The 26,566-nt window shown below is 47.2% G+C and overlaps 9 protein-coding genes across 9 annotated transcripts; 5 read left to right on the top strand and 4 right to left on the bottom strand.

The window, feature by feature from the left end:
- Nucleotides 1-227: 227 nt before the first annotated feature.
- Nucleotides 228-8,551, bottom strand: TrAtP1_010516 (Type I Iterative PKS; the record flags this gene model as incomplete). The annotated part of the gene is made up of 9 exons (XM_066114745.1): nucleotides 228-1,067; nucleotides 1,126-3,272; nucleotides 3,419-4,588; nucleotides 4,650-5,239; nucleotides 5,299-5,324; nucleotides 5,379-6,529; nucleotides 6,604-8,199; nucleotides 8,258-8,402; nucleotides 8,456-8,551. 9 exons carry the CDS (start codon nucleotides 8,549-8,551, stop codon nucleotides 228-230), a joined length of 7,761 nt encoding a protein of 2,586 aa, XP_065970842.1.
- Nucleotides 8,552-10,092: 1,541 nt separating this feature from the next.
- On the top strand, nucleotides 10,093-13,238 carry TrAtP1_010517 (uncharacterized protein; the record flags this gene model as incomplete). The annotated part of the gene is made up of 5 exons (XM_066114746.1): nucleotides 10,093-10,315; nucleotides 10,386-11,737; nucleotides 11,806-12,096; nucleotides 12,155-12,607; nucleotides 12,738-13,238. 5 exons carry the CDS (start codon nucleotides 10,093-10,095, stop codon nucleotides 13,236-13,238), a joined length of 2,820 nt encoding a protein of 939 aa, XP_065970843.1.
- Nucleotides 13,239-13,268: 30 nt separating this feature from the next.
- TrAtP1_010518 (uncharacterized protein) lies at nucleotides 13,269-14,251 on the bottom strand (the record flags this gene model as incomplete). The annotated part of the gene is made up of 3 exons (XM_014089666.2): nucleotides 13,269-13,984; nucleotides 14,044-14,131; nucleotides 14,210-14,251. The coding sequence occupies 3 exons, from the start codon at nucleotides 14,249-14,251 to the stop codon at nucleotides 13,269-13,271; spliced, it is 846 nt and encodes a 281-aa protein (XP_013945141.1).
- Nucleotides 14,252-14,698: 447 nt separating this feature from the next.
- Nucleotides 14,699-16,435, top strand: TrAtP1_010519 (uncharacterized protein). The gene is made up of 3 exons (XM_014089517.2): nucleotides 14,699-15,025; nucleotides 15,104-16,168; nucleotides 16,230-16,435. Exons 1-3 carry the CDS (start codon nucleotides 14,737-14,739, stop codon nucleotides 16,385-16,387), a joined length of 1,512 nt encoding a protein of 503 aa, XP_013944992.1. The 5' UTR covers nucleotides 14,699-14,736; the 3' UTR covers nucleotides 16,388-16,435.
- Nucleotides 16,421-17,954, bottom strand: TrAtP1_010520 (uncharacterized protein). The gene has a single exon (XM_066114747.1). The coding sequence runs from the start codon at nucleotides 17,842-17,844 to the stop codon at nucleotides 16,675-16,677; it is 1,170 nt and encodes a 389-aa protein (XP_065970844.1). The 5' UTR covers nucleotides 17,845-17,954; the 3' UTR covers nucleotides 16,421-16,674.
- Nucleotides 17,955-19,540: 1,586 nt separating this feature from the next.
- On the top strand, nucleotides 19,541-20,900 carry TrAtP1_010521 (uncharacterized protein; the record flags this gene model as incomplete). The annotated part of the gene is made up of 2 exons (XM_066114748.1): nucleotides 19,541-19,630; nucleotides 19,683-20,900. 2 exons carry the CDS (start codon nucleotides 19,541-19,543, stop codon nucleotides 20,898-20,900), a joined length of 1,308 nt encoding a protein of 435 aa, XP_065970845.1.
- Nucleotides 20,901-21,269: 369 nt separating this feature from the next.
- TrAtP1_010522 (uncharacterized protein) lies at nucleotides 21,270-23,144 on the top strand (the record flags this gene model as incomplete). Its single annotated transcript, XM_014089664.2, has 3 exons — nucleotides 21,270-22,196; nucleotides 22,256-22,533; nucleotides 22,592-23,144. The coding sequence occupies 3 exons, from the start codon at nucleotides 21,270-21,272 to the stop codon at nucleotides 23,142-23,144; spliced, it is 1,758 nt and encodes a 585-aa protein (XP_013945139.2).
- A 658-nt stretch (nucleotides 23,145-23,802) lies between these two features.
- Nucleotides 23,803-24,247, top strand: TrAtP1_010523 (uncharacterized protein; the record flags this gene model as incomplete). The annotated part of the gene is made up of 2 exons (XM_014089663.2): nucleotides 23,803-23,825; nucleotides 23,881-24,247. The coding sequence occupies 2 exons, from the start codon at nucleotides 23,803-23,805 to the stop codon at nucleotides 24,245-24,247; spliced, it is 390 nt and encodes a 129-aa protein (XP_013945138.2).
- Nucleotides 24,248-24,290: 43 nt separating this feature from the next.
- TrAtP1_010524 (uncharacterized protein) lies at nucleotides 24,291-26,557 on the bottom strand. Its single transcript, XM_014089662.2, has 6 exons — nucleotides 25,527-26,557; nucleotides 25,302-25,472; nucleotides 25,105-25,248; nucleotides 24,965-25,051; nucleotides 24,814-24,897; nucleotides 24,291-24,754 (listed from the first exon to the last, which is right to left on the bottom strand). The coding sequence occupies exons 1-6, from the start codon at nucleotides 26,373-26,375 to the stop codon at nucleotides 24,440-24,442; spliced, it is 1,650 nt and encodes a 549-aa protein (XP_013945137.2). The 5' UTR covers nucleotides 26,376-26,557; the 3' UTR covers nucleotides 24,291-24,439.
- Nucleotides 26,558-26,566: the final 9 nt, after the last annotated feature.

The raw sequence follows: 26,566 nt of genomic DNA on the forward strand, positions 1-26,566 counted from the left end.
CTACTGCCCAGGTAACAAAACAAGAAGCGTAGCTGATGATAACACACGAACGTTTGTTTGGCAAGTCTAAGAATTTTGAACGTCAAATGATTCATTTATGTGTAGTTGGTTGACTAGCATTGCATTTGTGAGGTATAGAGTCTGCTAGTGGGCTGATTGAGACATTTATATAGCTGTGCTATCATTCTGCGTAACTATATTAAAGGAATCTACCATATATGCTAAAGCTAGCTGCTGTTTGAAATCTGGACCAGTTTGCTCAAGCCTGCTGCCTTTTCGCTGATAGTGTGAATGCTACCTGTCCCCATGATATCCAACATAGGCATGTCCACTTTCAAGGTCTTGGCCAGCCAAGTCCTAAACTCTGTGGCGACCAATGAATCGACTCCATTTGAGCTAATCGATTTACCAGGGTCAATGTCGTCGGCCGCCATTGAGAGAAGTTTGGAAAGCTTCAGTCGGATGCCGTTGGAGACAATGGTAGTGGCCTCCTCAGCCGTTGTCGCTGCAGCCAGCTGAATGGGTACCAAAAGAATAGGATCGTCTTCAGTGGAATCGCTATTGGCGACCGTCTCGCTTTGGAGGTGCCTGAACAGAGGGAAGTTGAGATAGCTGGGCACAGGCATGCGTCGCTGCTTGTATAACGCAGCATTCGTCAAACCAGACACTGCTTGGCTTGCAGCGGAGTTTCTGGGATCAAGATGATACTCGAATATCAAGTGGATCTCATCTTCGCGAAGGGATTCGAGTACTACTGTAATATTTGTGATGGCCTTGAGGCGGCTCTTGTTCTCAGCCACGTAACCAACGGAGAGAATGCTTCCCAAGTCAACACTGGTGGCGGGGAGACCCAAAGCACGTCTGTGTGCCGCCAAAGCATCTTGATAAGTATTGCCAGCGGCATAATTGGATTGACTGCGGTTGCCCACAATTCCTGTGGTAGAAGAGAGAAGAAGGAAGAAGTCCATGCTCGTGGGCAAGTATTTATGAAGATTCCATGAACCCTGGACCTTTGGCTTCAATGCGGCATCAAAGTTTTCGTAAGTCATATTTTCGAACATTGCGTCCTATGTGATCGTATTAGTAAAAGCATGCCACCTTGCACGGAGACGAATTGTTTCTTACCCTGAGGACCATAGATCCTTGAACACAGCCCTTGATTGGAGGAAGCTTAGCCTTGCATGCGTCAACAACGGCTGACAACGCAGATTCATCGCTGACATCGCAAGCAAAGACATGGACACTGCAGCCAGTCGCCTCTAACTCCTTTACAAGCTCTTGCGCAGATTCACTTGCTGCGCCTGATCTTGACATGAAGATTAGGTGCTTTGCTCCGCGTGATACCATCCAACGAGCTATGCTTCTTCCCAAGCCTCCAAGACCTCCCGCTAAAACGTACGATGCATTGCCATCAAATTGCAGCGGGGACGGCTTCTCAGGCATGATGGGAACGATATCGGTTGGGCTAGGCTTGAAAACAGTCTTGCCCATGCTTTTGCCGGACTGCAGAGATCGGAAAGCTTCTTCAATCTGTGTGTAGTCCATAACCCTAGTGGGTTTGGCCACTCGTACTTTGCCATCAGCAAAGAGTCGCACTGTCTCAGTGATGAGTTGTCCTAGCTTCTTGGGCCTGTAGTTCATGATGGTTGTTAAATCGACACTGGCCATGACCGTTTGACGCAGCAATGGGCTAAGATCAATTCTTCCGTTTGACTGAGCGTCCTTTTTGCCAATCTCAATGAATCGTCCAAATGGAGCCAAGACATCCCAGGAAGCGCGCAAGGCATCGCCAGAGAGCGAATTGAGAACAACATCTATGCCGCGATTATCCGTCATGCGCATAACACCTTTCACGAAAGACAGATCGCGACTCGAAAAGATGTGATCTTTCTTTACACCATATTCGTTGATGAGAAGATCTCGCTTCTCGGGAGTTGACACTGTCGCGAAAATTTCCGCCCCGACGAGATTTGCCAGCTGAATAGCGGCTTGTCCAACGCCACCAGCTGCAGCATGAATGAGAACGGTTTCTCCTTCGGATAGACGAGCAATATCATAGAGCCCATGGATTGCCGTAGAGTACACACACGGGAGACTGGCAGCGTCCTCGAAGCTCACGGAATCTGGGAGTTTAACCACAGCATCTGCGACCTGTCTTCCGAATGTCTTGAGACAACCGCCATCAACAAGTCCGTTCATGTATACAACCCTGTCGCCTACCTGAACGTTGGTGACTTTAGAGCCAATGCGAGACACGTAGCCTGCTGCTTCGTTTCCGAGACAAGCTGCGACGTGCTCGCCCATGGCAATCAATACATCTCGGAAATTCAGTCCGACAGCGTGGATTTCCACCTCGACTTCGTTTTCGGCAATTGGCCGGGCCCAAACTGGATCTGTGGCAAAATGCAGAGCGCTCAGTGATCCTGGCGAAGAAGTGTCCAGCATAATCGGTCGTCCAGCCTCCCCAAGCGGCGCTTGTTTGGGGTCTGCCTCGGCGAAATTGGAATGGATGTAGCTATTGACACTCTGAGCATCGATGAGGCGATTTGTGAGCACATGGTTGGCTTTCAAAAAGTATTCTGCATTCTTGCTCTCATCGTCAATGCTGTCGACATATTGATGCTTGAATACGGAAAGAATCGATTCGAGAAGCTGATCGTCTTCAGGTCGAGGTTCCGCTACCGCCAAAGTGACGAGATTCGGAGCATCGAGATCACGTTCCCATCTCACCGATCTGATGAGGCCTGTAGTCATATACTGAGAAGGGTCTTTCTCAAAGTCTCCTGCAACCCAAAGAACACCGTCGCTTGTAGCAATAATATGATTCAGTTGATTGTACCGTTCCTCTGTAAGCTGCAAAAGAATAGGGCTTTCCAAGTCGAGGAGTGAAATGCATGTATCATAGATGAGCTCAACGTTCGATAAACCTGCAAGGCTGGTAATTGAGCAGTTTTTATACCCAAAGTCCTTGGTAATCCTGGACTGTAAAGCGGATGCTAGGTTCTGGGTCGCGGCTGAAGAGATGATATGAATCTTCCTATTGGCGTCTTGCAATCCAATATCCTCGTTATTTTCGGCAACCATAATGCTTTGTCCACGAATATCGGCAACTTCGCGATCTGTGAGCACGGTTGCGATTCCTGTGAAGCCTGCTTTTTTAAGAACAAAGTCCCACTCAGACTCAGATATAGACGGGCACCATTTGCGGTTTGGCTCTATGCTGAGCCACCAACCCTTCAGTTGACCAAAGGAAAGCGGAAGCCAAAGAAGATCTAGTTTAAAGTTAGTCAAGTTGCACATACTTGAACACATGTTAATAGACTGTAAGGAGCTCAAATGGATTGCGAGGTACAAGGCTCCTTGTAAATGCACTTGGAAGACGCCGAATGCTTAAACTTATATGTTGATGTATACATACCTTGTCGGATACCTTCGTGCATCACTAATTTACCGCCTGGTTTTAGTAGCGACCGTAGATTCGCCAGGACCTTCTCAAGATCTGCAGTAGCATGGATGACATTTCCTGCAAAGATGTAATCGTATGTGCCTTGTTCAAATCCTTGTTCGATAGCGTCAGACTCGATGTTGAATGTTCGGAATTCCATAAGGTTTCTCCATCTCTTGAACTTGTCTTTAGCCTTCTCAAAGAATGCTGATGATACGTCGGTATAAGTGTACTTCGCAATAGCCGAGTCGTTGAGCAGTCTTTCTTCGTTGGAGGCAGATGGTCCTAAAGCCTCCAATACTGGGGCGGAGAGGGAACCGGTTCCAGCTCCAATTTCCATAATGTTGAGATTGACATTGTTATGATGGACGATTTCAAGATAGGCTGCCAAAAGGCTGGGTAAGTTTCCGGACTCAACCATGTTCCTGTACAGCTCGTCGAGAATATTGTCTTGACCAAACATCAACTGTAGAGGATCGACTTCTTTCTTCATAACGGGCGCCAAATTTCTTCCCATTCTGACCAAGAGCCTACCATCTGCGCTATCCATAATGCTGTCAAATAGCTTTTCTCGCAGCGGCTCATTGTCCATATACTGATTCCATTCGTCGAAGTCGAGATGAGGTAGTAGGTTATTGTGCAAGTCGTCTCGAACTTTAACACACCAGTCGTAGTAATTCTTGAAATGACCTTCGTACTTGCTGACCGGATAGTCTTTCAAGTCCTCCAAAGCCAGAGTTACAAACAAGATTGACGCTAGTTGCAGCTTTCTGATATTTCGTCGATATTCCTCGTTCTCTTGATCGGAGGCAAGCACTGCCTTGAGCTTAGGCTGCTTTACCAAGCTGAGATCTGGCATCCACTCTACAACGTGGCACATCTTCTTCGCCTCGGCTGTAGATATTTCTGATCCCAAAGATTTGCCTGACCAGCCTCTGACGGCAATTCTCTCTTCGTTCGTCTTCTCGTCCCAAATTGTGATGTCGCTGTGGAATTTTTGAAACCCAGTCAACTTTGAGACTCCGAATCCTCTGAACTTGTGGCCGGCAGTGCTTTCTATTTTGGCAGAGACGCGGACTTCTTTGATGAAGGTAGGAACCATAGGAGACTCCAACGTGGTTTTGTCAGTGATATCGAGAACACCTGAACAAAGAATATGATTAGTGACCCTTCAACGAGACCGCGAGAAATTTCTTTGACTTACCAGCTATGAAGAGATGCATCATAGAATCCATTGTGGACGGATGGATCATATGAGGATGGGCGAAGTTCTTCGGCATCACTTTGGCGACGTCTGGAACAGTGATGAATGAGGATACTTCACCTTGGCCCTTATTGACAACAACTTCAGACAAGTTCTGAAACAGTGGTCCAAAGTGCAGCCCGATCGTATCCAAGTTATCATAGTTGATGCTTGTAGGTGTGTTGCATCGTGAAATGCTGTCCTCGAGCATCTTCTTGGAGGCCTGGGCTTCTGAAGCTTCTTCAAGCCCCTCATCGATTGGGCCAGGCAAGACTTCATATTGAGTCTGGATGTAGCCCGTGCAATGCTCTACCCAGTCGTCTGCATTGCCGTTATAGCTTGTTACGGTAAACTTTCTCCACAACTTGGATTTCTCGAGACTGGATTCGTCCATGCCAACCATTGAAAACTTGACTTCGACTCCTTCTTTGTTGTCGGGAATAATAAGGGCGCTCTTTATTGAGATATCTTTGAGTAGGAACCCGAGCAGCTTAAGGTCCGGCGATGCGATTTGCTTTGAGGTTTCAATAGCCATAATGATATAGCCCACACTGTTGACAATTTAGCTTTTACAATTCATTCAGGTGAGCGTTCGAATACAAAATCTTACCCAGGGTATACAATGCTGCCTGTGACCTATGTTCTGTTAGCTTTTAACCTTTAATACGCTAACAATGGATTTTGACTTACTACGTGGTCTCGCAACCAAGGCTGTTCAGAGATTCGAATAAAGTTGCGCCAAGCCGGTTCTTCTGGATTCCAATCGGGGACAGGAGCTCCAAACAGATCATGGCGTGGATATTTGCGGAAGCGGTAATTGCGACTCAGCCGACTCTCATACCATGTGCTTTGGCTATGGTTAAAAACATATGGAGGCAAGTTAACGAGCATTGTTGGCGATTGCTCGCTTGAATGAGACGGCGATGCTTGATTCACAAGGCTGAGATCAACGGCGCTGCCACGTGCAAACAAGTTTCCAACAGACGTCAGAAGAGTGTCAACACCCGGATTGCTGCGATCTAAAACTGCGTGATATCCAATGAGCTGATTATCATTGAAATGGCTAGTGAGCGTTTCTTTGATGGCGCTACGAAGTGCTGAATGAGGACCAACTTCGACGATTTCCTGGATCGCGCTGTTGCTAGTATTGACTCGCATCGAGTTTTTGGAAGAGCTCTCTGAGGACATCTTGAGCAATGCATCTGTGAAGCGGACGGGCGAAACCAGATTGTCAACCCAATACTGCGATGTTAGATCGCCCTCGATCCGATGACCTGTGACGCTTGAGTACATGTCTGCTGTGAATTGGACACCTGCTGGCTTTTCCATATCTCCTAGCAGCTGCAAGTATTCATCTGCCACATCTTTCATATGCGATGAATGATACGCAGTCTTAACCTTAAGCTTTCTTGCGAAAATCTCCTTTTCGTCAAGTATCCTTTTCAGCTCGTCAATCTTCATGGCGTCACCGGATATGGTGTGGTTTTTGGGGCTGTTGTAACAAGCCACAGTTAATTCACCAGGCAGTTGAGAATTGACCTTTTCAAGATACTCATCCAAACTGGCAGCTGGCAAACCAACTGCAAGCATTGATCCACTGCTTGAAACTCGGCCAGAAACGTAGCCTCGGTAGTAAGCCACTCTCCAAGCTGCCTGCCTGGAGATCTTTCCGGAACAGTACGCAGCTGCAATCTCACCAGAGGAGTGACCGACTACGCGTGTAGGCCGCAAGTTCCAAGAAGACAGTAAGTCGACAAGGGCAACTTGAATTGCAGTGCAAGATGGGTGAGCCAGTTGTGGCTTGTCGATTTGTGAATCAGCTTGATCTTTGAGAAGTTCCTCTGCATTGCATGTTTAGCCATATGATCACAGTATTTTGAGCAAACGTGCTCAGAGCAATAGATTAGAAACTTACCATAGAGAGACCAGGGACTACCCAGCTCCTGCATATAACGAGAAGCGCTTTCTAGGCTTTCCTTGAATGTGGAAAACGCCAAAAGCTCACGTCCCATAGCGTACCACTGAGCGCCCTGACCAGTAAAGACGAATCCAATGCTAGGAGCTCCTCTTGTCCGAACTGGCTTCAGAAGAGACGACTCTGTGGCTAGCTTCTGGGCTAGATCATCCAAACTATTTGACAGGTAGTAAGACCGCCACTGGAAAGTAGTACGCTTTGCTGCCAAGGTATACGCCAAGTCACTCAAATAATTCTTTGCGTTGCTTGAAGGATCTACAAGTAGATCTTTGAGGTAGTCAGCCAGGGCACTGGCATTTCTTTGGACACCTTGTTCATCAAAGGATGAGAAGGCAAAAACCAACGGAACACGGGCAATTGTAGAGTTGCCATTGGCGTCGGTATGCCCGTTTGTTTTAGCATGTCCATTGGCTTCAACGTGGCCATTGGACTGAGCATGACCGTTGGTATGAGTATGGCCATTCGTTGCGCTTTCGCTCACACCATTACCATTTGTATGGCCGTTCTGAGTTATATCCGGATAAGGCAAAGTCTTGTGAAATCCAGACAGCTTTTGTTGTTCCAAGTAATGAAGAGCATCAACAAGAACAACGTGGCCGTTTGTACCTGAGAACCCAAAAGAATTGATCGAAAGCTGTCGCATACCTGGTGCAGGCCATGGGGTAGGTTGCAGTGGCAGTTTGATTTTCCATTTGTCGATTGGAATTTTCGGGTTTGCCTTCTCGAAATTTGCGTTCGGAGGAATCATTCCTGATTCCAAGACCATCACAGATTTGATGATACCAGCCAGGCCGGAAGCTCCTTCTGTGTGACCTATGGCCGATTTGACAGCTCCCACTATCAGCGGCGACTCTCTATCAGCAGTAGCAAAGGTGTTTGCAATCGCTCGTGCTTCTATAGGATCTCCGGCTGCAGTTCCCGTAGCATGGGCTTCAACATAGGCAGTTTTTCCAATGTCTAGTCCTCCCCGTTTGTACACCTCACGTATCATTTGCTCCTGCGCAGGCCCGCTAGGTAGCGTGATTCCAGGTGTTCGTCCATCTTGATTCAGGCCACTTGCTAAGCAAACTGCTCTGATGGTATCTCCATCTCGGAGAGCTGTGGAAAGGCGTTTTAAGATGACCGTTCCAACGCCTTCTCCTCTGGAGTATCCGCTCGCACGGTGGTCGAAGCTGTAAGACTTGCCATCGGCAGAGAGGAATCCGTGGTGGTCCATGCCAAACCAATCTGTGGGGTAGGTGAATACATTAACACCGCAGATGACGGACATTTCAGATTCGTTATTTCGTAAGCTTTGAGCTCCCAAATGGAAAGCAACCATAGAACTAGAGCATGCTGTGTCGACAGTAAGACTTGGGCCTTTGAAGTCGAAGAACCAGCTGACACGGCCGGATATGATAGAATTACTGGTCCCCATGGGCTTATATTTCAGTTTAATCTCAGGATCGCTGTTCAACAGCTGAAGATAGTCATGATTAAAACCACTACTGAATACTGATGTATTCGATCCTACCGCTCGATCCAATGGAATGCCAGCTAGGACTATGTGAGTGACCAAATACGAGACAAGTGCTGTAAGACTAGTAATACATACCATTCTCTAGAGCTTGGTAGACATTCTCCATCATCAGGCGCTGTTGAGGATCCAGAGACATCACCTCGCCTTTAGGGATGGAAAAGAACTGATTATCAAACTCGGAAGGATCACCCTTCATGAAATGGCCGCCTTGTACGTGAAACTACCCATCGTGTGAGTATACATGCAAAACAAACAGACATCAAAGACACTAACTGTTCCTCCGTGTTCAACATCCGGGTGGTAATGCCCGTCCATATCAAATCTGTTCTTTGGAAATGGAGTCATGGCAGATCGGCCAGTCATGAGCATCTTCCAAAAGTTCTCGTTGTTGTCCCCCTCCTGGGGGGAACCGAGAGGCCATACCGATAATGGCGAGAGGCTCCATCGCGGCGACGTCAACTTTGACAATACAAATTTGAAAAGAAAGGGAAGAGATGCAGCTCTTCTCAAGGAATATCAACAGTACACTGGGAAGACCTTTATAAAGTAATGCATCACAGGCAAATCAATATGCTGTCCGAGTAGCCTGCTCGATACCGTTGCTTAATACAAACGAGGCTATGTTAATGTTATGAGCGTCATTTGTATACTACAAGCAAAGATGGCATAGTGTACATGCGGAGCTCTATAACCGGCGGCAACAGGATAATAGCTACACCATCGTGCTAACACGATTCTAGAGAATGCCGGGGTAGCCCTGTGTTGTGTGTATATTTTGGCAATACTGGCGCAAAGCCAGATTACAATTCTTTAATGGCTGTTCCCGCGAATAACTGTGGAACCACACTCGGACATTGGTTATCCGTATTACCTTGTTCTTTCAGCGTCTTGTGCAGGTATTATTGTTCGACCTCCTACAAATAGAGGCTAGCTGTATTCAATGTTGTCCGTATACGAGCATCAAAACCCCCACTATCAAGGTGGACTGCACGCTAATAGCAGCTGGGCCAATAAGACCCAAATTTGGGGGAAATCTCTGTTCCAGGAGGCCAGAACTATAAGTACCTATGCCTTGCATAGTGGCTTCTATCTATTCCTGTCCATGTCTTTCTAAGAGCTGTATCAGTTAGATACTCCAAACTCCCTATTTATCATGTCGTCTCCAAAATAAGTTGTCCGCTGATTGATGGAATGATTGGCAGGGATTCCTCCATTTCGGCCCGTTCCCCATACATTCCCACACCGGCGTAAGCTGCTGGCAATAGTGCGTCCGGAAGCCCGTAGGTAGTGCAATTTCTATTCGCACTTCATTTCCTCCTTTCGAAACCTGCATAGTACCATCGTTAGGACATCTATGCAAGGGTAGCAAATCTGAATCAACCATGGATTTGAGTACTCGGCAGGAATCCGTCGGTCCGTTAGTCAAGGATGAGGGAGCACTTTGCAGCCATAGCGCTTATTCTTTGCAGCGTTGATTGGAGCCAACTGCTCCAATAGGCAACTTGCCGGCGGCAATCGGGGTCTATTACGCAAACTTTTTAACTATTTACCTGCTTTTTTATCTTGATTTTCTATTTCACTTGCGTAGTTACTTAGCCCTCGTATTGCTTGGTTGTGGGCCTGGAATACCAACACAAGATGGACACAAGGTGTTACCCAACAGGAACAGGCGCTCCTACATGATCAGCTAAATATGCTGCAAATGTACGATAGCAGCACAAACCGTCCCCGTTTTTTGTCCCGTTTCGTACTAAGTTGTATGTGCGTAAACATCCTGTTAATTTCCTTATTGCAAATCTTAGTATTCACGCCGATGACGGGGAGGATCCTGCAACCCCCGAGACAAATAAAGGGCTTACTTATGTGCTCCGCATGTTCCCAAGATCAAGCTTAATCTCCATGCCGTAATCATGAATAAGACCTTCGTTTTAGCAGTACTAGCCATTGGTGTCTGGGGAAGTCCTGGTTCTGCCGATTCCGACCCTTGGATCCTTTCTACGAAGCAGTTCATTGCAAATCGTTATCAAAACTCCCCCTACGTTACCAATGGATACTTTGGCCAGCGACTGCCGGCTGAAGGCGTTGGATATTGGACATATCGAGATGATTCCACTGGCGGCTTCGTGTTAAATTGTTTGTGTAGCATGGATTCCTTGCGTTTTCGTTGTGTGGAATAATGCTAATCAGTCTTGTGATCGCATAGCGTGGCCGCTGGATCAACCAAGAGCCACATTTGGAACTATTTCTGGATTTTGGGATGTTCAGCAGAATATCACGCACACCCTCGTCCCAGACAATCTGAAACGGGGAGGCGAATCTGTTATCAGCGGTATTCCGGACTGGACTGGTCTTACGGTTACAGCGCAGGACGGCCAGACGTATGAACCCGGAGTCGATCCTTCTACCATTAAGTCTTTCTATCAGTCATTTTCAGTCCAAAACGGAATTGTTCAGACCAACATTACGTGGAATCCGGTAGGGCATAACACCACCTACCAGCTGAACTACACTGTCCTTGCGCACCGAAGTCGGCTCAACCTGGGGATTGTTCGCTTAGATCTCTCGGTCAGCCAGGATACAAAGCTAAAGATAACCGATATCTTGGACGGGGCGGGCGCTGTACGGGCCGACTTTCATAAGAAATTGTTCGACGAAGACGCTACGATTTGGACGAGTGTGAAGCCCTCAGGAATCGACTATTGCACGGCATATACTGTCTCCACAGTCAAATTCGAAAGTGCAAATCCCAACTCTGTAAGCGGATCTAGCACGAGGCACAATGGTGAGGGGTATCCCTGGGTCTCCACCAACTCGAGCACCGTGGCGAGCACTTGGGACTGGGATCTGACGCGGGGGGAATCCTTGACCGTGTACAAGTTTGTAGGAATCGGCTCCACAGCAGCCTTTCCCAGAGACACGCTGGCACGTACGAAGAACGTGGCGATCTCGGCAAGATCTGCTGAGTGGCATGATCTGATATCTGAGCACACAGAGAAATGGGACGCGGTCTGGAACGACGGGGACATTGTGATCAGAGGCAACAAAGACTTGCAAGTCCGCACGCGAGCATCACTATTCCACATTCTCGCCGGCCTTCTCCCCGAGGACTCTGGATTCGCTAATTCAATTTCCGTCGGCGGGCTCTCTAGCGATTCTTACGCTGGATTAGTATTCTGGGACGCAGATACGTGGGTGTACCCTTCGGTACTCTCTCTGTACCCACAGTATGCCGCGAGCATCAACAATTACCGTGCGCTTCTCCTGGATCAGGCTGTTGAGAATGCCCAGTACTACAACTTTTCCGGGGCGCTGTATCCGTGGACCAGTGGCCGATTTGGTAACTGTACGGGCACCGGGGCGTGCAAGGGCTACCAGTACCACATCAACTCTGATATCGCATTAGCTCATTGGCAATACTTTCAGCAGACAAATGACCTGAACTGGCTTGCTAAACAAGGATGGCCGGTGATCAAAAAAGTTGCTGATATGTTTGCTGCATATGTATTTCACAACACTTCTACCGGACAATACGAAACCATTCAATTGGGAGAGCCGGTATGTTATCACTTCGACAAGTAATCACTTACACCCAGGGATCTTACTGACCGGACAATATGTTACAGGATGAATTTGCATACAACATTAACAATGGCGCATTCACCGGGGTATCCATCAAGCAGCTGCTTGGCGACTGGGCCCCATCGGCTGCTGGCCGCCTAAATTTACCAGTCCCTCAAAACTGGTCTCGTATTGCGGAGAACATGTACATCCCGTATGAGGAGAAGGAAAAAATCATCGTCGAGTTTTCCGGGATGGATGGCACGTGGCGTGTCAAACAAGCCAGCGTAGGCTTGATCAACTACCCGCTCCAATTTCAGCTGAGTGATGCACAAGCACGAAATGACGTTGCATATGTGAGTGCCCCTGGTCTTAGTTTTACATCATCTCGAAATAATTAACCAGTCATGTCAGTACTCCTCAATTAACACAGCAGATGGGCCAGCGATGACATGGTCCATCTATGCAATCTCTGAAGCCCAGCTGCAGCAGAAGGGATGTGCCTCATATACCTTCATGCAGCGCTCATCGGAGTCATACATTCGGCAACCCTTTTACCAATTCAGCGAGACAATGTTAGATTCAGAGCCTGAAGGGGTGGATAACCCCGCGTTCATCTTTGGACTTAATCCAGCGTTTCCCTTTCTTACTGGGGCTGGCGGCTACTTGCAATACTTCACTCATGGCCTTACCGGGATGCGCCCAAACGCAGAAGCATTCTATCTTGACCCAACTCTACCACCTCAGATTCCAGGCGGCGTTCAGATCAAGGGCATGAAATGGCAGAATGCATCGTTTGATGTCACGATCGAGATGGAAACCACTACAATCACTCGACGTAACACATCCTCAAGGGCAGAAAAATATGTAAAACTACGCATACTTGGCGGAAACCCAGATGTAAAAGAATATCGCCTGGCTCGAGGGGGAGTCGATTGTCGTCCCAACGAGACGACCTGATATCAGCCATGCCAAAGAGGATCTGGCCTTGTGTCAGCCGGTAGCCTCTGATTCCGACTGGGCCGCTGGAAATTATCCGTATGCGGTAGTCGACGGCGCGAATTCGACCGTGTGGCAGCCATCCAGCCCCCAAAAGGCCTCGGTCACGGTTGAGCTGCAGGGCAACAAGCCACGCGATGTTTCAAAAGTTGTCCTCAACTGGGGTGGTGTGCCACCTTCTAGTTTTAGCTTACATGGGAGCGAAGCGGCGGAAAAGGATTTCCAAGAGCTGCACCCCACGCACAAGGTGGAGATATCAGCACCATACAATCCCCAGGAATCACGAGCCATTCGAATACGCGAAGGAAACATAACCGTAGTGGAGCTTCACAAGTTAGCACTGGTTCGGTTCTTGAGGCTATCCATTGAGGGGTCTTCCGTTGCCGACGGCCTTGGGGCGACGGTGGCTGAGATGCAAGTTGTTGGCACTCAGGACCCAGACAGCTACTGTGGGAAGAATATGGGAAATGAGTTTTCGTTTCCTATTGGTAGACTATAACGCCAACCTTTTGCCTGCCTAAGAATGTAGCTATGCTGATTCCACCAGCTCGACAATCATCTGTGCAATCTTTCGGATTTCCTCTTGCCCTCTCGGGAAGTCATGTCCAAACGGATGATGGTGTTCTCGAACCAAGTCGGGATTGCATAAATTCAGCAAGTTCAGTCCTAGATTAGCATCATCCTCGAGTACACTCCTCACATGAAGTGTCGGGATGTCAACAAGCGGACCATCTATCGCGCCCTCGTATCTTGTTAAACCAAGCTTTCCGTCAGTCAAGAAATACCTTCCATCGCTAAGCTTGCCCGTCTCAATGGACTTCATTTCTTCCTTGCGGGATTCAATAGCCCTTTCGGCTTCTTCTCGGCTATCCCCTTTGCGTACTCGCATGTTTGACGGGCGAAAGAAAGTTGCTGCCAATTCCTTGTCTATCGCCGCAGTGTCTACTGATCCAGCCATTACCTTTTCTTCACTCAGCGTGAATGCTTTGATGGGAGTCCCGCCGTTGAAAAAGATGGCAAATCGAAACAGAGGTTCACTTGGATCTGTCTGGTTGTGCCGAATAATTGCCTGAGCTGCAAATGCCGCTCCGCCAGAGTAACCCAATACTCCATCGAATCCTCCTTCTTCTTCGATGAGCTCTAGTAGATGGTCCTCTGCATTCTTTACAGATGATGGACTGAGAGGATTGTAGTAGCCATACTGAGGCAAGCTTGAGAATTGGGCAGTGTACACAGACCAATTTCCTATATGGGTATACGATAAGAACACTGTGTGTGGCTCTGATTGGACTATGGTGACGCACCTTCTGTATGCAGCTCTGTTCCTTGAACGAAGTCGAACGAATAATCATCCAAAATGCTTCTCAGAGAGGCAGTCTGGGCTTGAAAGATCTATAACAGCTTCCATGATGCGAATTAGTTCAATGTGGTGATGATAGGCTGTGTGAGATGTAATGAGTGATGAATAACCTCATTATTGGAACCGCGTCCATGTAAACATAGAATCTTCATTTTGGAAGAAATGATGGTCGCCAGTGACGGACGGTATTAACAGAGGCTAATTGCTATTGCAAAGAGTTCCACATAAAGCGAGGCTAGAGTCGAAGGTGGTGGGTTGGTTTGGAGATTCTCACTGACAAGCATTCTCCATTTTGTAGCCCTGCTCATGTATAGGATCTACATAAATCACTCAACCGTGAACAGAAATATCGTCTTGCCGGATATGGTTGCTCCCAGCATGGTGTATGGTTCTGGGGTATGTGTGTATAATTGTCTTACGCTGCGAGCTGCATCTTGCTAGTAATGGAACTGCTCAAAGTGCTATGTGGGACAGACTGGTTTTAGCATTAGCGCTCATCAATCCACCGAGCATCCTTCCGATGAAGCACAGGCAATCCGTCTACTGGGCTATAAGTACTGTCTCATGACAGATCGGGAAGTAAGCTAAGTAGTGGTGGTAATATTGGTCTCCATTATCTCAATATTTTGCCAACGTGATGGATCGCAGCCAAATCGCGTTGGCGTTGTATACCGGGGGCGTATTGTATTGCCTCTTCAGATTCATATCCTATAGAATTAGCAGCTCCAAAAAGCAGAGAGAGTTTTCGCAGCAGCATGGATGCGAGCCTATTCAGATCAAATACCCTCACAAGGATCCATTTTATGGAATTGATCTACTCATCAGTAACTTTAAGGCATTCTCTAAGCATCAGTTCCTAGAGACAGTGACAAAACGGCATGATGAAGTCGGGGAAACATACCAGCTCAACATGCTGGGGACAGTAGGTATGTCACGTCGATAGCCTTGTAAACATGGAATTTATCCTCATATCCATATTGACTGAGAAAATACAATCAACGCAGGCATCATGACCCGAGACCATGAAATCATCAAGACGGTTCTCTCTACACGTTTCAAAGACTACAATCTGCAAGAAGAACGGAAAAAGGCACTCCATCCTCTTATGGGAGCCGGAATTTTCAGCTCAGATGGCGCTGCTTGGGCCCATTCCCGTGCTCTTCTTCGGCCTCAATTCGCTCGTAAACAACTCATGGACTTGTCCATGCTGGAAACTCACGTCAAGCGCTTGATGGACGTCATAATCGACGGGAAAGAGATAGAACTCCAAGAACTGGTATTGCGTTTTACTATGGACATGGCCACTGACTTTTTACTGGGAGAGTCTACCAATAGCTTGCTACAGGAGCAGCATGACTATCACAGTAAGCTAAAGGGGTTCAAGGACTCAATTCAATACGCACAAGATCGAATCGCAACGCATATCGCGTTAGGTGGGCTGGCTATTCTTAAACCAGATCCAAAGTTCCAGCAGCATGTAAACGTTGTACACAAGTTTGTGGATGACCTTGTGCATGACGCCTTGCGTGGGAACAGCTCCGACTCCAAGGCACTTCCTTATGTTCTCTTGCGAGCCATCATTGAAGATACTCAGGATCCGATCCAAATTCGGAATGAAATCCTAAACATCCTTGTGGCTGGCAGAGATACCACTGCCGGCCTCATCGCTAATGTTTTTCTCATGCTTTCGACACGACCAGAGTTGTGGTCAATGCTACGGAATGAAGTTGCGCAATTCCAGAATCAGCCACCGACATTTGACAACATATCAGAATGCAGGTATATTCGCTATACCATTAATGAAAGCTTGCGGCTTTATCCTCCTGTTCCAGTCAACTCTCGAGTGGCAATCGTTGATACAGTTCTTCCGCGGGGAGGAGGCCTGGAGGGAAAATCCCCTCTATTCATCCCCAAGGGAACTCCGGTTGTGTACAATGTCTTCGGCCTTCATCGCAAACAGGAAGTGTATGGCGCCGATGCTGAGGAGTTTAACCCCTCGCGATGGAAGTCGCTCCGATTGTCGTGGGAGTTCCTCCCATTCAATGGCGGCCCTCGAATATGTATTGGCCGTGAGTACATTATTCCATGATGGCTCGAATTCTTATCCTAACTAATTTATTCTCTTTTTAGAACAATTTGCTATAATGGAGGCTAGCTACGTGCTTATTCGATTTCTTCAAGAATTTGAAACCATCGAGTCCAGAGACTCTCGGCCGTGGCAGGAAAATATTGCACTAACAACAAGCAGCTTAAATGGAGTGCGCGTATCGTTAAAGCGTTCGGGATAGGCTCTGAGTGTAAATGACACTGATCATTTATTTAAAACATATATATTCGGCATGATGCGATGTCAACGCACGAAAGTTCTAAGTCTATAGTCTGTCTATCCATGATCCCTCTCTAATCATGCCCACCCTCTCTATTGAAGGACGCTCTTTTCTCTATCTTGCCGTCTAAAACGCTCTATAAATCCATCTTTCCGCTTATAAAACAAATACAAAAAATTTGAAAAAAAGAACACAAAAAGTCCCACAGAAATAAAGCCGACAGGAAGTGCCGGTTCGGCGCAGGCAACTTATACCCAGCCAATTTTGAAGAGCCTATATCCCACTTCATCAGCTCTTCCGATGTTATGCTTCTTATCAATCCACTGCTTGCTCAAGATCCTTAGATGCTGACAGCTGTCCGTTGTGGCCGTGTTGTTTTCAGCAAATATGGCCTCGATTGAATCGCAAACGCCTTCGAATTTCCCGTTTGGTCGGATAGATACCATTAGCCAGAAGACGCCTCCGGGCGCGAGGATATGAGCCGCACAATGACGAAGCCAGCGAGCATGTTCCGCAGCGTAGACAACATCTGCGGCGATGACGATGTCTGCCAATACATCCAGGGGAGGCTCGCGCGTCGGAGCACACCAATCGAGATGGGCGACTTGCATCGATGCTGCGGGTTCCGTTCTAGAGCCGAGAGAGGCGGCATTCCTTTCCAAGTTCTTCAAAACAGTGGGATGGTAGTCCGTGGCAACAATAGATGGGAGTGAATCGGCTATTGAGGGCAGGAGGCTTGCAAGCACCATGCTAACAAGGCCTGTGCCGGCACCAAGCTCCACGATTCGTGTCGAGGCATCAAGTCTTGTCCGATCCAAGTTGAAGTCCGCTGGCGTACTGCAGAGCATCTGTGAGAAGGCGATGGATGCCCCCCAAGTCTGCAAGCCAACATCGGTGTGATCTTCTCCCGTTTGCATGGGAGTGTCGTAGAGATCAACAACAACATCTTCCGAGTTGTCACCCGTCGGGAACTGAAACCGACGCGTCATACCAAGATCCTCCTCATCAGCCGTACTGCATCCATTCTCCGTCGAAGTCAGATGCGACAGCAGTGAACATGCCGCATCAACAAAGTCATCTCGAGTCTCTTCTTCAAGCGGGAGTTCCCAGGCTTGTCCAACAAATCCGGTAAGCCATCGTACAGCAAAGTCGCGTTCCAACGGCTCCAGGTACAGGGATATGGCTTTGTTCTCGCTGGCTATCTCGTCAGCCTCGTTTTCCGAGACATAACCCGAATCCAGCACGGGGGCGTCTGTCGTCTTCCTGGGCACCTCCTGTCCCAACACCTCTGGGATTGGATAGTAGGAAAACTCGTGAAGACAGCGCAGCGCCCGGCGTGCCTCAGCCTCTGTAAGACTAGCGGCTCTTTTAAGGGGTGGCAGCCTTTGGATCAGGGGCTCCACACTACGAGACCTCATTCTGCAGACGGCTTCCGCAACAACTACTGCTATCGACAGAGGAGATCTTCACAGAGTCCTTGTTTTCTTCCTGTAGCACCTTTTTGTGCTTTTTATGGGGGAGAGAGGCCCTGTCCCCTCTGATATCTACCAAACTAGCCCGGCCCACGTGGGTCCTGCTCTCTTCACTGTTGGCGAAAAATTTTTTGATGCTCTCGTGGGCGATAAGTCTTCAGGGTCTAGTGGCCATTTGTGGTAAAACTCTGTGGAGACTTGCCATCGTGGCTTTGCTCCCGAAAGGTACGTGCGCTGCCGATAAGGCGTGCAAGTTCAGCCACGCTTTCTAAGTACGGGTATGCCGAGTGTGCGTTATACAACTAGGTAGGTATTATAGTGAATGACTAAAGTTTGTGGCAATAGGTCCCAAAGATTGAAGCTAGAAAACAACTAGAATAAGCCTAGGTCTAGTAGCAGCCTACATACGTATTGCTATTCATTTTTGTTCTTTTGGCTACGAGTATAACACGAATAGGTGATCTATACCTATATATACTGATGAAGCCTTCTACTATGGACTGGCATGTTTTAGTTGAGTCATCCATACCTCATTCGTTTAATTTGTGTAGTCGGCCGCTATAATGTATTTGCCAAGTATCTATACTATGTCCTATGTCTATTGGATTTGTCTTGCTTGGCCGGCGTTGCTGAATATTATATCCCCTCTTGGATCGCCACGTAGTGGCACGTACCCTACATCACCTTGCAACTTGTCAATTAAAGAAGTAAATTTGTTAGCTTTTAAGCACTCTGCCACTCGATTACCGAAAGTTTAACAAGGCTCTTCTCTCATATTAAGTTGTTTGCCTACTTTCTCCATAAATGCCTATTGGCTAAAGCTAGTTTGTGTCTAAAACGACACAGATAAACTTTGATAGGGAAAAATATCCAAAGCCAACATAGTCATAAACGCCTCCAAAACTTATTTAGCAGGATGTCAAACCTTTTCTAGCCGTCCTCTCGTGATAGCTAGGTATAGTATCTCTTCTTAGTTTGCCAGATGCCTCCCAGTGCTAGAAGCCTTTCAGATATCCACAGTCCCATCGCTTTGAGTCCATCAATCTCTCCGATTTCACAATAAATTAGCATATGCAACTTCAACAGCATTCATAATGTCGAATTATTTGGCTGTATGATGACCTTTATGAGTATATACCACTCAGAGCTGGCGGTATTGCCAAGCCTCTTAGTGTGTAAGCCAGTCGCAAAGATATGTAGCGAGCGGCCTTGAGAGTTCCGGTAGCCTGTAGAGCCGATTTGTTGCCGAAAGATTACATGTACGGAGCACAGGTACCTGAGCTTTCGAACCCAGCTGCATTAGGTAGTATCGCATGTTATAATAATAGATTTTCATAGGGAGAGTGATCTTAAAGTTCAATATTTCCGTTCAAAAGAGTAATCTCCATCAGCTTCATGATACTAATTTGGGATGCGACAGCTAAAAGTCCGTTCCGTCGGCCTTACGCAAAAACAATTTGTCTGATTTCACGGACATAGCTTACGTCAGAGGAACTCTGCATTATTTGTCAGCGGCCTTGGCTCCTACAATCGCAAATATAGCAGGAGACACGACGTCAATTATAGATAGACAAATGCTTTGTCTCATTAACGGCAGAATCTGTTAAACAGTAGTCTATCGAGCAGTGAAGAAGCGTGAATTATGGATCATCAGGCCAAGGCTATGATGCCTCGGCGGCCTGGTCGCCCGCGAATGAGCGAAACTGCCCAAGGCGAAGTAAATACTGAAGCTGTGAGTTTACTTTCCGTTTAAGCCTTATTCAATCTAATCAATCGCATCTTAGAGGAGAGCTCGGATGAGATTGGCTCAGAGATCATACCGGAATCGGAAACAGAACGCACTTGTCATAGCAAAGACTCGAGCTGAAGTTTTTGAAAGGGCCTTGGATAGCTCCATTGATGAGTTCATACAGTTTTATGAAGGAGTGTCCAAAAAGAAAAGCGAATTGCCGGATGGGTTCTTCATGGAACTCAATAAGACAGCCATGAATATTGTGTCTATAGCAAGGAAGGCTCGCACGGAGCATTCCACGTCGGCCAGCGATGAAAGTCGGTCTCCAGAAGAGATTGCAGCAGATTCAAGTGGAGATGCAGGCTCTTCCCACGATCCATCAAGTATAATAGCCGAATGGTTCAGTGCACCTGGAAGGGACGTGGCTGGAGCAAACCGGTACTCAAGACACAATGAACCTACAGCTGGTAGTAGCAGTCTAGTTCCAGTCTCACAACGGCTGCTACTAGCTTGTTTGGCACGAGCCATGGATTTACTGCAGTTTGGAAATCTCCATGTCCTGGCACTAAATCCGACGATGCTTCTTCCGCTCAAGTTTGATCGAGTCGAAGATCTGCTGGAAAGAACCTCCCAACGGCTGTCTGGCAACCCTAATGCTTCTCTCGCAGATTGTCTCTATAGCGAAGGCCGAAATGCATATCTGCCCAAGATGATGCGCCTTGTCGAGGGAAACTTGAGCACTCTCCAGCCAAGGTCATCACCACCAGCCTTGGAGCGCCTGGAATTTGGCCTGACCAGAACAATGCTACATGCAATCAATCCTGAATTCCAAGGAGAGTGGCTGGAAGCGCCAGATGTTGAAGAATACCTTGAGCAACGAGGAATATTTGTCCGTATGGGCTCACCCAGCGATGTGATTAGGCTATCAGCGCCACCAAGTAACGAACCAAGTTCAGCAGGGCGTGCTTCAATCCCAGAACATGACTGGACGATATTTGGGAGGACATCTGGAGAGAGTCAAGTTATCCCTATAGGTTTCAGTGATTTCGCAAAGCCAGAAGGATATTTGGGAGTAGATTTTACTTCCAACAAAACAGCAACTGGTCCAGAAGAACATCAGGATCTGAGGATAACTGTTGACCTTGATAAGCTAATCCGGGGGCTGGCAGAGAAAGCAATTTGCCTTGGCCCATGCCCTGGAATCAGGAGGGTACACGTCGATGAAGCGATCCGCGCATCAGTCACTACACTTCGGCAACCAGTCAAATAAGTCTCACTCGACCAAAAAAAGAGATTGAAATTGAAGAAAAGATGATACCATTCGCAAGGCCATTTGTTTCTTTACAAGCACTCGCTTTCTACGCCGTTTTCTCTCCTCATTCTTCGCCACAAAAGAAAAATAGATCGAATGTATATACAACCCTAGCAGCCAGTCAAAGGACCATAATCTTCCTAAAAAAAACTTTTCAGTGAGCCAAAGCTGATGATCATATTTAACCGTATTTTCTCAGAGTCGAATCATCCACGCACTCCTAGCCGTACGGGACACTGTGTGGGGCTCATGGCTTCTCGCACTGTGGCCCGATCCCTAAATTCCAGATGACGGCGGAGACTCCAGTCATCTCTTTCATCAGCCAAGATGGAATCCAAGACGCCTGCACGGAAGCCAAGCGGGAGGAAGATCAAGCGACGAGTTGCGATTGCGTGCACCGCATGTCGCGGCCAGCATCTGCGGTGCGATGCCGCCATGCCGATTTGTTCGCGATGCCGCAGCTTGAGCAAAGAATGCATCTACACGGATTTGCGAGAGACCCGCAGAAGACGAACCGGAATCCAGAATTCAATGCTCGCCGATACGCATGATGAAATTGGAAACATGGTTGATGATATGGTGCAAGCTGGCCAACCAAGTCTGGGTTCTAACGAGCCTTCATTAACGCCCAATCGATCCAGCACTCCGCCCAGCCCTCACTCTATTTTTACGACGTCGAATGGTGTTCTACAGCCAGCTATTTTTGCGGACAATGACTTTCTCATAAGTCGACCCTTTGACGGATTCTACAAATTTTTCTTCCCCAGCCATCCTTTCGTCCTCCCGAGAGTGTACTTGAAACAACAATTCGAAAGCAATCCGGATTTTAGCGGCCAGTTGTTTCTCATGATTACACTCATTGGTTCGCTATATATCCATGATCCGCAATCATTTGAATACAAAAAACAGGCAGAAGAGTCTTTTGACCTTGCGCTTTCACCCAATGGCTTCACTGTCCAGGCTCTCTTACTTCTTGCTCTGACTCTAGAATGGGCCGGCGAAAATGAGAGGGCGGCAACAATTCTTGAAAGAGCGAAGAATACCGCACTAGAAATAGGAATGCAACACCGGGACTTTGCTTCTCGCCATGGACGCGGAGAAAAGGCACTGGAAGAAAGCTGGCGCCGGACTTGGTGGGAACTCTTTGTGGCGGATGCAATGTTTGCCGGGATCCGCCATCTACCTGCATTCACACTCTGGGGAATAGACACTGATGTCGACATTCCTTGCGAAGAAGAGCTATATGTTACAGGAGTAAGTAGCCTTCTATGCTGTTCATGAACCAAGTATATCTTTTGCTAATTTTGCTCCAGAGGATCCCATTCCCGCAAACAATGCGTCAATACGACGATCGTGGCCTAAACGACGAAAGCTTTTCCTCTTATGCATACCTCATAGACGCAACACGGATACTTGGGACAACATTGGCCGCTGGTGATACTGCTAATGAATCGCCTTACTCTCTGGTTAAAAATGCAGAAGCAAATCTCATGAGCTGGCATCTGTATCTACCACAGCGAAAACGCGATCCCGTCCGACGAGATGGTACTATTGATGAGGTTTTATTCAAAGCACATATGGTGATGAACACGTGAGAGAAATCTTGCGAAAGGCGTAATTTGAAAAATGACTAACGATTATCGATGCAGAACATCTACCCACTTACATAGGCCAAGATCTATGCTACACTACACCACGATGGAGCTTTTGTGCTCGAAATACGCACCACCACTTCCCGGCGAAATCTCAACTGCTGAAACACAGCACGGCGATAGGCACACAAACAAGGCAATTAGCGCTGCAAAAAACTTTGTCGACTTGCTGACCGCTTCCTCTTCTCCCCTAACGCACAGCCCGTTTGTGATGTGCATGGGGTCTTTGGCGATGGCCACCCTTCTTTCCGCTTATCAGCATTTTTTGACGGGCTCTGAGTTGGATCATGCGAGAGATCGAGTCCGCGTATTTCTAGGCGTGCTTAAAGCGTTTATAACAATCTGGCCACAGGCGCGGCACCGGTCGGAGGAGATCAAGTTGATGGCACGGGTGGTTCTTGAGCGGCAGGATGGCTCTGGAACACTGGATATTTCTGCTCTGCAAGTCATGACGAACATTGAGGGCGTATCTTTTATTGGCGAAGTAATGGAAGATGTGGACGTTTTAGATCTCGGCAAGGATTTGGGAGCAGCAACAGAAGGCGTCTAAATGAGCAGGCGGTATGTTGACTGTCTCACCACTTTCATGTATTATATGTATATGAGGAATACGGGCTACTTTAAAGTTACTATGCAATTAGAAGTAAAGAGTCATATCTAATACGTGGTCAATTTTTATAGAAGAGCGGAATGAACTTTGAGTGAGACTTATGACTACAGAAGCTGGTTCTGAATTTAGAGCTACGCCTTGTCATCAAGCACTCTTTTGCGCGAGAACGAGTCACCATAAATGACATGACTCCGGATTCTACGAACAGGCCACAACAGCGATTGATCTAAGCATCTGGCGATTGCTTGCTCTCGGGTCGGCTGTGAGCCGGAGGGTACCATTGACCCGAATGTGGAGCTATACTATTTGGCCCGACCCGAATGGCAGCTGTATAGTAAGGGTGGCCATGTCTCGGACTGTTGGTGATGATCCATTGACTACTAGATTAATACACCAATTGCTCTCCCGAATGGCCCGTATATGAGCAAAAAGTCGTAGTAGATGAGATTTTATATAAACCCGTCAACTGTCTCCAAAACCCGAGGCTTATTTCTTAAGATAAGACAACTATAATTTTGACTACAGTCAATTACAACAGCTTCTTTTTAAACGCAAACTACTCTTCCTTATTTTTTGACATACTCTCTCAATTGTTGCAATGTCTTATAGCACACGAAAAACGTAAGCCTTCTACCGAGCCATATATATCGATTTATCCCTAAAAGCGTATTATTAGGGACCGACCTCGGGAAGACACCAAAATTCTCTTTGATCATGAGTTAACGAATGCACCTGGAAAATCCATCGTTGGAGTTCACCTGGATTATCCACCCAACGGATTTACTCCTCCCCATCGTCACGGCGGAGCCACCGTAGTTGCCTATGTCATGGCCGGCGAGTTTACAAGCGGCATGAATGGCAACCCGCCAAAGGCATATAAGCCTGGAGAAACATTTATCGAGCTCCCCGGATGTCATCATACTGTGGCAGAGAACAATTCACAAACTTCCTCCACACAGGCCATTGCAATTGTTGTGGTGGATACTGAAGTGCTCAAGACTGGTGGTTATGCGGCTTTGACCGTCCTTGATGAGGGTTGGTAAATGTATTACAGACAGAAAATGCTATCCAAGGTACCTTTTTGCAGGCATATTTGTAACATTAATTACTCTCCTATTCTAAAATGAATGCTTATTTAAAAAGTTAAGAAATATAAATATTCAGGTATTAAATCTTGAGATCCAGTCTGCTGACTCTAATATTCCTTTCCTCTCTAATTGATTTGTGATAATATCTTATCGATATTCAGCTCCGCAATCACCTATATGTTCATAGATATCTTTTCTTCTACTTCTCTTCAGAATAGCTTCCAGCATATCCTGGTCTGACGAGTCAAGGGTCCATCCAAAGCTTCGCAAGTTCTCGTCTGTATGTTCGCTGATTCCCATACGTGCGCCCACGATAACCGCGCCCACGTAGGGAAAATCTAGTACCCAGCGTGTTGCGACGTTGGATATGTCGACATGGTGTTTTGTAGCAATAATTCTCAGCGCAGCAAGAAGCTCTTGGAAAAGATCCCAGCCACCCCAGCTGCGAATCATCTCGAAATACTATGAGCAGCGTCAGTAACAAAACTCTACACAAAGACGTCTTTGTATTGTCGCCTCACCTTTCTCTGGCTAGGTGTAATTGATCCGTCGTATACATCTGGCTCGGCCTTTCCAAGCCATTTATCGGCAAGAAAGCCACCACACTTCATCTAACAGTTAGAAAAGATGTTTTTCATTATCCCAAAAGGTAATGTTAGGTCAAAATCTCACCAATGTGCCATATGTCAAGAGCTTGATATCGTGTTTCTCACAGGCGCTGCCCATTTCAAAGACAGGTCGCGAGTCAACAAGGGAAAACTAGTCATCGATCAGCGATTATTCTGTCAAGCAACCGAATGATAACATCGAACCTGAACCTGGTTGGCGTGTACCCTGATGCCGCTCTCAACTACGTTAAGAAGGTGCTTCGTATCGAAATTGCACAGTCCAACTGCAGCCACCCTACTGTCTTCTGATAAGAATTGGAGAGCCTTTAGGTAGTCAGGGTTGTCGTACTGCAAACAGGTTAGCGTAAAAGGCATCGCTTCACGTCTTATCAACTTCTTACAAACTGCCAATGGAACTGTAGCAAATCAATCTTTTCTGTTTGTAGCCGTCGGCATCTCTCGCTGACATTAGCTTGCACGGCTTCGCGAGATACAGCCATTGGATGGAAAACACAGTATTTCGTTGCTGTGAATATTGCGTCTTTATGAGGATACAGCGATGAAAAGCGGCCCTGTAATCTGTATAAGCAGAGTGAATGACGAAAACCAGAAACCTTGTTACCTACAAATACAATTTCAGCATCTCCATAATGATCAGCCATGTCGAATGCCGTGAATCCTTGCTGTACATGTTTTGAGAACTGCCCTACGATTTTAGACGTGGATGCAGCGCCCCAAGCAGGACTCGACATCTGCCAAAGCCCTGAAAATATCCGAGGCACATTGCGTCCGTTCAACTGGAATGTCTCTTGGGCTTGTGGGGGAGGCTGTGCTACAGCAATCTGATTGTAAAGTTGCTGGCTCGCATCTGGAAGAGCAGCCCGGGGCAGGCCAAGAATCCCAGCAGTTGAGACCAGGCTTCTTCCAAAGGGGAAGTCCCTATTTGTCATCTTTAGAGCATCATGGCAGTCAATAATCGACTGATGGAGGCCCTTTACCATGCTTTTCTCTCCATCATTCATTACCCGCGCGCCGGTATCTATAAAAAGGGATTTCTGAACAGCAGTCATGGCTTGTACAATATCACCGTCCACACTGGCAAGAAATATTTCCAGACTAGAAAGGTCGCTGTCATTTGTCCTTGACAATACAGCAGCTCCTTGAATGACTAGATTTTGGAATAGCTCAAGGCTTTGAAAGGAAAGTCCACAGCCCAGCATACTGCGAGCAATCTGCTGCGTCTTTCCGAGGTCCACGAGACTAGGATTCGCATCTTCTGGTATTATCGAAGACGCGACTTTCTGCGTAATGTACTTTTTCGTCTCCTGTTCAAATGCGCCCGTAATTCCCGGAAATAAGACGAGAAGTGACCTAACCACCACGCGAAGACCGTCAGCCGGGAGGTTAGCGATGATGGTGTCCGTCATCATATTGACATGGGCCGTGGAAACCCCGCCATTTTGAGAGCTGCCCATGTCGAAAAGGCCTAGGCTTGGAACGTATCTTTGACAAAAGTGTTGATGCCTGTATACGGCTGATTGCTGTTTCAGACTGAAAAAGAATGGACGCTGGCTTTATTCGCTTTATGTTAGCAAGTCATCGTGGTACTAACCGTGAAGCTCAACGCCACCGGTATCTCAAAAGTCCGCCATGAATCACCGGCCTG

Source organism: Trichoderma atroviride, chromosome 5, assembly GCF_020647795.1.
Source record: "Trichoderma atroviride chromosome 5, complete sequence".
Classification (NCBI taxonomy): Eukaryota; Fungi; Ascomycota; class Sordariomycetes; order Hypocreales; family Hypocreaceae; genus Trichoderma; species Trichoderma atroviride.